The 14,429-nt window shown below is 34.7% G+C and overlaps 1 protein-coding gene across 3 annotated transcripts in view; it reads left to right on the top strand.

Moving 5' to 3' along the window:
• Positions 1 to 14,429, top strand: part of LOC120525380 (zinc finger containing ubiquitin peptidase 1) — a 42,172-nt gene that overhangs the window by 1,247 nt on the left and 26,496 nt on the right. For 2 of the 3 annotated variants that reach the window (XM_039747617.1, XM_039747616.1), the window contains exons 2-4: positions 7,333 to 7,948; positions 9,697 to 9,798; positions 14,009 to 14,082. In XM_039747617.1, the coding sequence (XP_039603551.1) occupies positions 7,366 to 7,948; positions 9,697 to 9,798; positions 14,009 to 14,082 (759 nt within the window). In that variant the 5' untranslated portion in view covers positions 7,333 to 7,365. The remainder of the gene's footprint in view (positions 1 to 7,332; positions 7,949 to 9,696; positions 9,799 to 14,008; positions 14,083 to 14,429) is intronic. The other variant, XM_039747618.1, reaches the window with a different exon arrangement.

Genomic DNA, 14,429 nt, shown 5'->3' with positions numbered 1-14,429 from the left:
ACCCTGAGAGTTGAAATAAGGTACTAGGTAAAAAAATTCATACTTAATAATGCAAAACATAATGTTGTAATTACTAGCCAAAAGGTAATAAACTGGGATAGATGTTATGGGGTGGGTGATGAATATTGTGGTTGATGTGAAATGTAATGTATTTGATATATTAATAATTGTATGGGTGATTGATTTGTAATTTATTGACTGTAATTTACGAAATCCAAAACAATAAATTAAAACCATCATGTACAATTAAAAACAAGATTCTCTTTGTAATATTAGAAACATTAAAAAAATGACTTGTGTGTATTTGTACATTAGCTTATTTGTACAACAGTAATAAATCTGGTCATATTCAACAGATTGCAATGAGTATAGTTTGAATAAATACTTTAGATGTTACCTAAGAAAGATAGGCAAACTATAAAACACAGATACAAGTACTAAATTGTTTTAAAACACAGCTTTATATGCTATATTACTTTCTTGTTAATGCATGTGGTGTGTTGTAAACACCCAGTGTAAGTAGTGTAAATGGATGAAGTATAGAGGGGTGTATTATAGTATTGTGGCTACTTTAATTAACTAGGTGTAAATGGGGAATATGAATGAATTGTGAAGCACAAGAGCTGGAACTCAAAGATGTAATGTCAAACTATAAAATAGTCTTATATAACAGATTGTTCATAAACATGGGTTTAAACACTATAGACTGCTTTAAGTGGAAAATTAGCACCATGTTTCTGGTTAAGTCATTCATTTTTTGTTGCAACAGAAAGCTACATGTATAGTAGCTTAATGCTGGATATGTACTGTAACTCCCCAATGTGGATTGTATAAATGGACACATTCATTATTGGACACTTTTAATTAACTAGTACAAAGTGGAAAACCAGATTAATCATAGAGCACAATAACTGAAATGAAGTTTCAATGCAACATATTTTGTTTTATTTTCTGCAGTAAGATAGATAAATCACATAATCCAGCAGCAGTATACTGATTAAAAAAAAAAATACTGAATTAAAGAGTAATAAAAATGCATGTATAAGCAGACAATAACTTTGAGTAATGTTAGCATTTACTCCCCCGGGTGGAATTGAAGGGTTGCATAGTGTGGGGGAGGAACGATCTCCTCAGTCTGTCAGTGGAGCAAGACAGTGACAAAAGTCTGTCACTGAAGCTACTCCTCTGCCTGGAGATGACACTGTTAAGTGGATGCAGTGGATTCTTCATGATTGACAGGAGTTTGCTTAGTGCCCGTCTCTCTGCTACAGATGTTAAACTGTCCAGCTTCATTCCTACAGGATGTGATACCTTCGGGACTGGGGTGACACAAGATGTTTCCCAAAGCCTAAGGACTCTCCCCTGTTCCAGGCTCAGTAATCGAGTAAGAAAGATATAGCAAAGCATTAAATTCATAAACTAAATGTTCTTTTAATGTGGATACAGTGGCATAGGTTTTAATGTATGTAAACGAACATTACAGGGGAATTTTGTGCCCCAGATCAGCACAATAGAAAACATAACATATGCTCAGTTGAAAAATAAGAAAACTGAACAAAATATAGTTCTAAAATGCTTATAAACAAGATTTACGTTTAGTGCTGACCAAATCTATATCTTGTGAGCATATGAGAGTTAATGAAATTAGAGATACCGTTAGGAAATACTATTGCTAATGACATAAAATGCAATTCTAAGAAGGTTTTGCCACATTTTAGTTATAATTAAATATTCTGTATTCAGGAGAAATGCCTATCTATCCAGTCTCCTGTTACCACATTATTGGAACAGCTTAGTCCACTTCTTTGTGGCAGGAACCAGAACCTATCTGGGCTCTACTTGATGCAGCTCAGGATGGAATATCTGAACACTGCTGGGCAAACATTTATACCCATTCATTCATTAAATTTAGAACATCATATGATATAAGATATATTCTTTTTCTATATATTTCCACACATATATACGGCGTGTTTCACTAATATTGACACAATTGGTAAATTAAATAAAAGAAAAATGAGCTGTAACAAAAATGTTGTTGTGAAGATTCTGTATGGAAGAATGACCTCAAGCTCCTTGCCATCTGTTGTTCTACCTCATTAAGCATTATAGGAAAGGACTCCGTGCAGTCATCTTGGGAAATTGTGAACTGCACAAAGTATTGAACAAAGGGGTGCTAGTAATTGTGAAACATATATTTTTCAGAAACATGTTTGATTTATAAAAATTTATTCTTATTTTTAATAATTTTGCTTCAGTTAAAAGTTTCATATTTGTTAAGTTTTTGAATAAAAGATGAAGAGAATAATTAGAGGCTTTTTTAAATATAGAGAAGGAGACTGTGTGTGTTGGGGTGTGTGTATTATTTTTTTCCATTGTTGTTATTATGGCGGCAAAGGGTTGGCCCACCAAAGGTAAGTGCAAAGGGCTTTTGCTGCTCATTTATTATAACTCAAAAATTATTTAAATATGCAGAAACTATGGAATTGGCAAAATCACTGTGTTTGAATCTGGACACGGTTCAGGTGTTCTTGTGGAGTAAAAGTCAAGACAGAATGGTTTTAACCTGTATAACACCCTGATGATGATGCATCAGTAATATTGTATGCCATTTTGATCTCCATCTAAAAGAAGATCAGATAAGCACAATGGACAGGAAATTTTTAGCTCTTGTTTGCCAAGAAGGTCAACCAGTTTATTGATGCACCAGTTTTTTGGCAGTCCGAATTGGATGTTTTTTGTTTCTTATACATAATTGCCAGATTGGTGTAAAACGTGCCAGTTGTAAGTTGGTTTAGGGCTTGATTGTTTGTTCAAAGTACTGTAATGTTAATATATTCATTAAACAATATTTTTAAATTAATATTTTTAAATTTATTTTTAATTGAATACAAGATGCAAGGATCAGTATTTTAGAAACTGGGCAAAGCACAAGTAAGAGAAATGCCGAATATTTTTGAAATAAAGGAGGTAAAATAGAAAGTGAACAGGCCTAGATGAATTGTACAAGTTTCTGCTGTTAGATTTATTGTACATTAAAATATGTGCAGGATTGTTTCCTATTTTCATTCATATGACACTGGTTATACAAATTGGGTACCGTGTTTTCCTGCAAATAAGACTGGGTCTTATATTTATTTTTGCTCCAAAAGATACACTACGGCTTATTTTCAGGGGATATCTTATATTTATTCATGTACAACAATATACGTTTATCCAAATACTGTACAGTCATGTCATCTTCTTCTGGAATATCGTCATAACTCTCCACATTCAAACCCTGAATTCCAGCCCAAATTTCTTGTTACTCCAGCCGCATTTAAGACCCTACAGGATAGATATGCGTGCTTTGATGTTTGATGAATGGGTTTGATTTGGTGACGCAAAATGGCAACATACAAATGCATTTGTAGTGCCTTTATATTCAAGTGTCGCATATTCCCCAAAGTAATGACACGATATATTTTAAAAGTCTCATATACTATCTTGTTTTTTTTTTTTTTTGTTTTTTTTTTGGGTGCACCTTCATAATACCATCAGAATGTATGGTGGCATATTGAAAAAAAAAATAAGGTCATAATGCAAATGTCTGTTTTGTGATTAAAGTGGAAATTTCAGCTTTAAAATCGAAATGTCCACTTTAACCTCGTAGTTTACTTTATCATTAGACTGTCGTAAACATCATCTTAAAGCCGACCCAGTTGTTAATTGCTATGTGCTTCTGGTTTTTCCTCCTGACCTGACAGCAGCTGCAAGCAGCAATAGATCGCCACACAGAACACATTAAATTTATGATATTCTAGCTCTCTGCACATTTAGAATTCTTAGATTTATACTTGATATCACTTTCATGTTGAAATATATTAAAATGTGTATGTTACATTTTACAGATAAATCGTTAACTTTGTTTAAATAATGAATACTGTTAATAGTTACACATTTGGGGGTGGCACGGTGGCAGAGTGGTAGCATCTCATTGCGTGGCACCTTACTTTTCAGCTGACAATCTTGACTATTTTTGAGGTAGGGCTTATATTACAGAGCAGCCTAAAAATAATGCTAGGTCTTATTTTCGGGGAAACATGGTATATATTTGTAATGAATTAATGTAAGTATATAACATTGTACTTTATTAGTAATTTGATAAAAAAATAACAATCAAACCACAATCCCTGTGCTTATAATGTTGTCACTACCAGACTTTTGCAGAGGCTAACCTGTGTTACAGGGGCCTCAAAATTAGTCAAGATATGAAAAAATATTTGCTCTTTGTTTTTCAAGAAATTTTCCTTCCACAAGGCTGGCCAATCCAGTCCTCTTTAACAATTTTACATTATCTCTGAGTTAACCCATGCACCACTAACCGCACTCACACTGTCATCCTCGAATGTCTGCCTCTTCATTGAACTGCAGGCAGTGACAGGGGGCAATGGTTGGCCAGCATTTATGGCAACAGGAGAGCTGAATAGGAGCATAAAGTGCATGAAGAAGAAAGCTGTTTGTCATGTTGTAATAGTGTCAGTTCTTAAACAATGACTAGTCACAAAATTATACTGTACATTCAAGTGATAGTGAACTATATAATGGTAGTGATTATTCATAAATGGTAAGTTCTGATGCCAGTTTTCTATGTTCATGCAGTGTGATAACAGTGATCTACTGGTGCAGGACAGATCAAGACGGATGATTCCTTAAAGAATTTCCGTCTGTCACTGAGCCCCACAGACACATGCAGAATCTCATCTACCACCACCACACACTGAAACAAAGTAACATGGTTCTCATTTGGTCAGATGTCCATTGTAATGAGCTGCTAGCTTTATCTGCATTTATTAACTGTGTAATAAGTCAAAAGCCCAATGTTGAAATATACTAATCAACAAAACCTTTCCTTGCTGGTATGATATATTATATGAAATCAAGATTATACTATTGACTGCAGGATATAATCATATTCAGTGCAATTTAAGTAAATCAGGCTATGAACACATTTTTGAACAATTTCTCAATAAACTGAATTATACAGCCCCAATCCCCCAGACCAGGTTTCTGATTATATTACATCTTTTTGTGATCAAATTTATATTAAATAAATTTGCAAATACAGGTTAATTGCAAATTGAGCATAAATCCGGAAAACATAAATAAGTAAGAACACCCACTCCATATTTCCAAGTAATAGGAGATATACCTAGAGAAGGGAAGGCATAGCTGGACAAAAAAATATGCAAACTTCAAATCTCAACTTTCATCCCAGCAATCCCAAACAAATCACACAAGCAGTATTAGTTAAAAATGCTATAGTCATCCGCATCAAGTAATTCTTGCAGAAGATAATTCAAGTAACATACGACTGAATAAAGATGATATCCAAAAAATGAAGAACAGAGAGTCCGGGAATGTCAAGAGTGAAATTCAAGCCAACTTTGTGGCATTTGTGCTCAAAGAGAACTCTTTTTCTGTTGTAGAAAGGAAAGAGAGGGAGAGCAGATAGGTCCAGGAAAAAGATTTGAGGGGATGGTGCATTCCAAAAGGCTGAAACTGTGGGACACTCTTATTACATATGTATGAAAGTGCCTAGGGATTTTGAGGAACTTGTATAACAAAGGGGATCCTTTGAAAGGCCTGTAGCTTAATGTTCATTGGGGTGCGATATAGGTGATGGGCAAATTTTAAATTGCTTATTTTTATCATTTTGGCTTTTTTGAAGCAGAAATAATGTTCTTAAAAATCAGGTCTCAGTCAAGAGTAGCAAATAGTGGAAGATCACATTCTCAAACTGATTGAATGGGCAAGGGCTTAGAGGCAGGTTTCTGTAAAGTGGCATATGTTGCAGAGATCAGTTTCATCTCAGAGGATAAAGAATGTTAGAAAGTTGCAATAAGGTGAGGTAGAGTAGAGAAGACAGAGAAATAACACAAGACTTGACAAACAATTGGAGTTTAAAGATAAAATGAAAGTTGACCTCCGTGACTGGAGCATTCTGAGCCCTGAGCCATAAAAATCTGAGTAGTGATACCACTTTGTTTTTAGTCCACCACCAAGAGAAGACTAATTCTTATGTGGACAATGTGGTTATTAAAAATGGGGTTGTGTGAATGTAGACTTGGGGAAGGACATAAATACTTTTCTACCTTGTGTCAACCTTTAAGTGCATTTGATATTGGGGACTAATAAAAGGAACATCAGTTTTAAACGTGCGAAAGTTAAATGGAAGACATTTAATGGGCTACATTAGATTCAATTGAGTACCAGAATGGGGGCTTCCAGGAAGTTGTAGCCAACACCAAACAGATCTCAATGTAAAAGTCCAGTGGTGTATAAATCAATATCCGGTAGGGCCACCCCTCAATCACACCTGTGACATATAAATATATTGTTTGATTGATGGTATTTTGCCATTCCACAGGAATCAAAACAGGAGGGATCTAACTTCTTGCCATTAGTTTAATGGGAGAGGGTACCTGAAGCATAGCACTAATGACATTTAAACTGTGGAGCAATGTTCATTATGATAGCAGCTAATTTAGAAAGTAATGATGGGGGGGGATATAAAACCAGGAGGACAAAGAATCTTTGATACCTACAAAATCCTCCTGTAATTTTAATGTAGCAGTGTCATAAAAAGAGAAGGAGATGTTGATCCCTAGATATTTGACTTAATTTGCTCTCTGTGATTAAAAATAGTTAATGCTGGATTTGGAGAGAGAAGAGCAGAATTGTGGCATTTTTTTTATTAATGTGCACACACATTGTGCCATCCGTCTACTTGGCACCAAGATGAGATACTGCTGTGCCATTCACAGTTAAATCCATCAATTTCAATATACAGTATGTATGTGAGAAGGCAATCTTAACAGAATTTTTATTAAAGCACATTAGTCACCTTTCCGTGGTATTATATAGATGCACTCCTCTCCTCCAAAGAAAAAAACAAAAAACAGATGCATTAAGACATGGCCAGAGTTTTAGTATATATCTCAGTGCATAATTTCCTAACATTTTTCTCTCCTGCTTATTTCTTAAGATCTGAGCTGTGCATGCACTTGGGAGTTCAGATAATTATGCACAATTGCTTAGTGTTCATTTACTTAAGTTACCAAAACTAAGACATGTTCTTGAATAGAGCTTTTTTTTTTAAAAGCTTTAAAAATTCACACACAATATGAATATTACATCTTAACAGCCTGCATGGATACAGGCTAATTTTTTAAGTGCACCAAGAATTATTTGGCAATCATTTTTTTTTAAGTTTTTGTAATCATCTTTACTATATAAGAGGGTTTATTTTACAAATAATAGGAATTTGAATCTGTAATCTTTTACTTTTAGACTGCTACTCTGTGAAGAAACGAGAACTAAAGCATGCATACCTGTGACATCTGTGGAGAAGATGGGTTATCTGAACCAGATATGAGGACACATCTGTTGATCCGTCATTTTGAAAATGACTCGACCTGCCCCTTTTGCTCTATGTCAGGAATAACATATGATGAATTACAGTTCCATATTAATACTGCTCATTGTGAAGATAGTTTTGAAGCAGCAAAAACAAATGAATATTTAGATTGTACCATTAATCATACAAATCATAAAAAACTTTCAGGTTTAGAGCTTCCAGCAGTATTTCAGGAAGAATGTTCTTCAACATCAATGGAAGGTAAAAATGATACCAGTACTAGAACACAAAAGGAATTATGTGGAACTGAAGTAAAAGTGTCTTCATCTTCAACAAAAGAGACTTGTCCTGTTTTAACAAAAACACCAGTCCTTGCAAATGAACATAAACTGAAAACTGAGATTTTTGTTTCTGAAATGGGTAAACATTTTGACAGCCCTGACAATGAACTGGACAGTAAGCCTTCTCTTTGCAAGTCAAATTTAAATGGACCCATAAAGCTGAAACGGAAACTTCTTAAATCTCCTTCAAAAGGAATTCAAAATCAAGGTTGGCTAATGAACAGTTAACTAAATCTATTGTAAGAATCACCAAGTTAACAATGTTGATGTGTTTCTTATAATATTGCCACAGTTCTTGTTAATGTTGGCTTTTAGTAGTTACAATGGCATGCAACAGTTTGGGCACTCTTACTTAAAATGTCTGTTACTATAAATAGTTAAATGAGCAGAATATGAACTGATCACCAAAAGGCATAAAGTTAAAGACGACACATTTTTTTTAAATATTTTAAGCAAGATTACATTTTTATTTCCATCATTCACAGGTACAAAATAATAAAAAGGCCTGAAGCAAAAGTTTAGGTGCCCGAGATGGTCAGTACATAGTAACATCCCCTTTAGCTAGTATCACACCTTATAAATGCTTTTTGTAGCCAGCTAAGAGTCTTTCAGTTCTTAGCGGGGTATTTTTACGAATTTGTCCTTGCAAAAGTCTTCTAATTTTGAAAGGTTATTGGGCCATCTTGCATGCCTTGCTCTTTTGAGATCTATCCACAGATATTCAATGATGTTTAGGTTGTGGGACTGTGAGGGCCATGGCAAAACCATTGGCTTGCACCCCTTGAGGTATGCCATTGTAGGTGCTGAGGTGTGTTTCATTATCTTGTTGTAGGACCCATTTTCTACTAAATATCAACTTTTTTTTTTTTTTTACAAATGTTTTGATGTTTGCTTCCAGAATTTGCTGATATTTATTTGTATCCATTCTACACTCTACCAATGACATGTCCATTGGTTCATGTTCAGTGAACTCTACCAGTGCCGCTGGCTGCAACACAAGCCCAAAAAATGATTGAACCACTCCCATGCTTAATAGTTGCAGAGGTGTTCTTTTACTGGATCCGGCACCCTTTTTTCTCCAAGCATTCCTTTGCACATTGTGACTAAAAAGTTATATTATTACTTCTTCAGTCTACAGGAATTGCTTCTTCAGTCTACAGGAATTGCTTCTAAAATTCATCAGTCTGTTTACAAACTTCTGGCTCTGAAGTTTGTGGCTAGGATGCAGGAAATGTCTTCTGCTGTCTCTACCGTGAAGGTCATATTTGTTCAGGTGTCACTGCACAGTAGAACAGTGCACCACCACTCCAGAATCCGTTAAATCTTCCTTAAGGTATTTTGTAGTCAAACGGGAGTTTATTTGCCTTTCTAGCAGTCCAATGAGCAGTTCATTCAGAAGGTTTTCTTGATCTTCCAGACCTCAACTTGACCTCCAGCTGCTTAGAGGAGCTCATGGCTGCTGATTGTTAAGATTCGGTTTGAGTAGTCAGTGAATTTATTTAGCTTTGCTATTTGCATCACCTGGGGTTTCCTAACAATGATTGTGAACAGGGATAGGACTGGGACCTTGGTAAAAGTTATATGTGACCTCAAATATCTTGGATTACCTAAACTGTTGCATGTTGCTCCTTTCCTTTCTTCATTGTACAAAACAAAAACAATATACTAATCTTGCATAAAATTCTGAAAAGAAATGTCATCTTTAACTTTATGCTTTTTGGCAATCGGTTCATCTTCACTCACTTAAGTATTCACAATAACAGACATTTGAAGCAAGGGTGCCCAAATGTTTGCATGCCACTGTCTATGAAACAAGCTGTGCAAGGTATAATATTTGTAATATTTGGATGTATACTGTAGTTTAGAATTTTTACAATGATATTAGTAACCATATCATGAACATAAATGGCTTCCAAAGAATGAAATGTGTGCTAATTTGCATTTTTTTAAATACAGAAAACCAATATCCATGTCCAATGTGTTCCCTTTGCTGCTCTGATGTGTATGTTCTTCAGGAGCATGTTGAGCTTCACTTACAAGAAAGAAGTTTTACAGAAGGTAACTTCATTGGTCAAGACTTGTCATTTCTTCACATTTAGTGAATTTTTTTAACAAGTTTCTCAGTATTATGTATGCATTAGAGATGTGCTAATTAAGATTTTTTAATGTTTGATTTAGATATCTGTTTGATATAGCCCTGCTGCTGCCTTCTTTAAAGCCAATTCTAATCCTAAGGTTACATATCTGACCTGCAAACTTTTTTTTATCTTTGTGAATACTAATGGTAGCTACATAATTTTAAGACGCAAAGAGAGTAAACTTAAGTTTTACTATAAATATTGTTAATTAAAAACAAAATGGTTGAAATGTAGCAAATATCAGATTGTATTAAATGTACTTCCCTCATGTTTACAGCTAAAATATGAAACTACGTAAATATTTATAACTAGGGGCCTCCTCCGCCTGCTTGCTTTGCTCGCCCACCCCCGGGTTTGGTTTACCAGATATATAATTTAAAGAGGTTGTTGGTTTCATGGGAATTGTTACATATGCATTATTTTCACTGTTATTTTAAAACTTTTGTAAAAACAATACTTTATTTCTGGCTCCGGGCGTGGTTACATCTCTTTCTCGCAGGACGTATAACGCTGCTCGCGTTGTGAAGGGGGTGCGGCTGAACGCACGCTAATGAGATGCCGTTGGATCATCTGCTGTCTTTCTGCTGCTGGCGAGCTGCCTGTTCTGCTTGTCTCGCTGCCCGATCATTTCAAAGCCTGTACAGCAGGCTGTCATTTTGCCACTTCACATCTCTGTCGCTCGTGTTGTGAAGGGGGTGGTTGAGGGTTAGGTTGGCTGAACACACGCTAAGGAGAAGCAGTCTGATCACCTGCAGGCTTTTTGCTGCTGGTGAGCTGCATATTTTGCTTGTCTCTTGTCGTTGTTTTAAGAGCTGGGAGCACATGAAGTGTGTCTGCCAACAGCAATCCAACAACTGCTAGCTTAGGTGTCTGTGGACTTGTTTTAAATGATGTGTCTCTGCCTTGTTTCGTGTGACGTTGTAACACCAATACTTGTCCTTTATTTCCGGACCCGGGCTTGGTTAAATCTCTTTTCAGGACGTATAATGCTGCTCGCATTGTCAAGGTAGTCACACTACAATACTTTTGAATTTTACTACTTTCATATTCTTTACCTTTCTCTGCATGTGTATCGCACCATCATCTTTTTGAGCCTTTCGAATTCCACTGCTTTTTTAATCTGTTATCTGCCTTTTTGGGTCTCTTTTCTCCGTGCTGCTCTTTCTTCTTTGCTTAGTCGTTGACGTTTCATCTACAACATATTGTCCTTATACGCTTTATATGTGCTGAGAGCACAGGATCTGTGTGTGCTACGTGCCTTTACACGACTGAATGTTTTGCTGCCCGTGCTCTTATTTGATATTGTTTGTGTCTCGCGCGTCTTTTAAGTATCTTTTGAGAACTTACGAGAAGTCCACATCTTGTCGCCCTGCTTTTCCTATCCAGGATTTTTTTTTTTTTTTTAGAGAGAGAGATATGACATTTGTTTTACACATAAGTTAATTCTTAACTACAGTCCCTTGATAAAAGGTCAATTACTCCAACATCTCTAAATAAATTTATCAAGAAAACTTCTTTGTAAAAAATATAGTCTAGTAACATTTTAACTTCAAACATGTCAAGCTATTGTTGACAACTTGTCTCTTCTTCTTCTCGGGTATTTCCCCTTACTTACTTTTAAGCAACTGTTTTGTTTTGCCAAAAACAAATCTGTTCCACTTTTTTACTATTTTACTGTTTCACTGTACTTTAACTGAAATAGATATTTGCTGCAATCTGTTGGGTCAGTCAGTTATACATATTGTATGAAGTAATATCAATAGTGATAATATGCAGCACATGGTACTATGAAATTCCAGTTCTCTTATTCAATGGTAGCCTTTAAAAGGTATTCTACATGTGATTTATTCTCCATTCCCTCTAGGCCATGTCTTGTAGAGGTGGTGAAAATACTTGATGTAATGCATTATCAATAACTTATAAAAAACATTTTCAAAAGTATTTTTTATGTTTCAAATGTCTGCAGTTAGCACTGTATTATTATGAACAAATATTTTTGGAATTTTTCAGATTACCATCTTCAATAACCAGTAACAGGTTATTCAGAACTTGTTGCTTCTATAGATTCTTAAATAAAATCTTATTTTTCCCTTTTAACTTCCTGAATAGGCGATGGGTTTTATATCTCAAACTGGTCTATAGAGTAAACACATGTTTTGGACTAAACCATTTCAACTAAGGGTAACTTTTACACATTGAAGAATAAATGTGTATATAACACAGACCTAATGCAGGTAGAATCCTGTTGTAACAAAATGCATGGCATCATAAAAATATTTCGCTATAACGGAAGTTTTGCTGTAATGAATATGGGGAAAATACGTAATCTATTGTGACCAGGGTCGCCGGCTGTTCACCATCTCTAATGGCAGTGGCGCAAATATAGCTCCATAGCTGCCCTGCTGCGCCTGGTAAACAGAGCATTGACCTGCTCTTTCTTGCACTTTCCTGGTCTGCCACAGTGGTGATTCCGAGATGCAGGTGATTTTCTAATCTGAAGTTGAGAACTTTAGAAGGACGATTGCCCACGTGTCACAGTTCCTGTTTTGTGTGCTTGAGTACTGAAGTAACAGCTCCTATTTTGTATGAAGTCTTGAGAATGTACCTACCTTCTCTACACAATAATAAAGTACCTGTATTTTCCTTGGAAACCGGATTCCCCTTCCTGTCCCTCATACAACTCCATGACCCAAGCTTGACAATACCTGTATTAAAAAAAAAAAAAACCATAAAGTGCAAAAATATTTTATTTGAAAATAAGATATTTGATGTAACTTTTTTGGTTTTTATAGAAATAGTTATGAATACAGAATAAAAATGAGGTGTTAATGTAACTTTTTTTTTCTCAGCATAAACTGACACAGTTTCTTACTTTTTTTGTTCATTGCAAAGAGACCTTTGAGAAGCTCTTTGAGTCAAACAGTCTAGTATCCGAATACAACAAACCTATCCATGCAGACACTTGATGGAGCACTGACTCACAGTTCAGCTATATCTGTTTCATGTCACCCCTACACGAGACTGGAAATTTCGCAGTAGACTATCGCTTTCTTTTTGTCTAACAAGAAAAAGATTGCCTGTTGAAGGATTCCCAAGACTCAGCAAAAGTATAAATAAAAGTATTACATGTAGAAGTATTTTTTACATCTCATTTTTGTTTTCAGCAAAAAAATGTTCTTTAAACTGAAATTTATGTTTCATTAAGACAACATCTGTTAAATATGTATGAACATTTAACCAAACCAACAAAAAGTACTCGTTAGTCTGAAAATTGTTACAGTTTCAAATTGAAATGTAGTTTATTGTAAACCAAAACATTAAAAATTGTTAGACTAGAATTTTAAAGCAAATGTCAGGTCTTTATTAAAATTTCACAAAACCATCTTTTAAAAGATACGTGTATAACATTTTTCAGATAGCCAGCTATTTAAAGCAGTTTCTATTATTTGATCTTTAATATCTTCTATATTGATCCATTTCAATTTTACACCATTAATTGAACAGAAGAGCCAAAAAGTGAGGACAGTAATTGTTTTAGGTGATGTAGGTAAAAGTGATATTTATTTAAAGGTTGCCGCCTTCTACAGTGGTGTTTGTTTAATTCATAAAACCCAGGAAATCATTTTGTTTGTGGATAAAGAAAATAGACTACTATCACATCTCTAATCCTGCTCCATTACCACAACACACTTTTCTAAAGAATATTGGCTAATTCTATACTATGCTGTAATTTCCCTTCTGAAAATAAGCACCTCCGGAGCATTCCGTCTTGCACAGCCTCAACCCTCACATCAAGTCCCTTCCAAATACATTCACAAAGCTGTGAACATTTTCTGCTCTTGCAAGGAATTAAAAAAGGGGTGAGATCCAAAGTAAATAACATATTTTAAATTCAATAAATATTTAGTGTTTATTGTATTTTATTTTTATTGTAATTTATTTCCCAGTATTTAGTATATTTTCTACTCACAAACAACCCCTAAATAATCTTTTGACTTTTTTCAGCCTGTACTCTTCAATTAAGTTTTACCTTTGTGTTCCAAATTTCTACATATTTCTGTTATGTAAATGCTAAACCAACAAATTTGTTTTAACCGAATTCACTTAATCTCATTTTTTTCTGTTTCTAGAAAGTTCCCACTGTTCGCCAGCATCAACTCTGTTTAAAGAAAATGATAATGAATCGAAACATGCCCAAACAATGGTAAAAACATGGAAAGTAATTCTGTTCTATTCTAGTTTCAGTTATCTGCATATGCTAAAAATGAATACCAGAATAGTTTGACTTAAGGCCTACTTACAATGCTTCAAGGTTATAAGTAATATTTCAACTGTCAGAATTTAAATTTTTATTCTGGGTTTCAGTTTTATATATTTTTTTTATTCTTTCAAACTTTGAAAAAATTTTAAACATTGATGGTGTATAATATGTATTGATATGAGAGAAAAACTCATTTATTAATGCATTTTGAGTATATTTAATACTTATTATATTTTAAGGCAGGGGAGAGGGGAATTTTGTTTTTGCTGATTGGTATTACCATTAAAGGT

This window comes from Polypterus senegalus, chromosome 3 (assembly GCF_016835505.1).
Source record: "Polypterus senegalus isolate Bchr_013 chromosome 3, ASM1683550v1, whole genome shotgun sequence".
Lineage (NCBI taxonomy): Eukaryota > Metazoa > Chordata > Cladistia > Polypteriformes > Polypteridae > Polypterus > Polypterus senegalus.
Note: the sequence above shows the minus strand (reverse complement) of the source record. Positions and strands in the feature narration are given on the sequence as shown.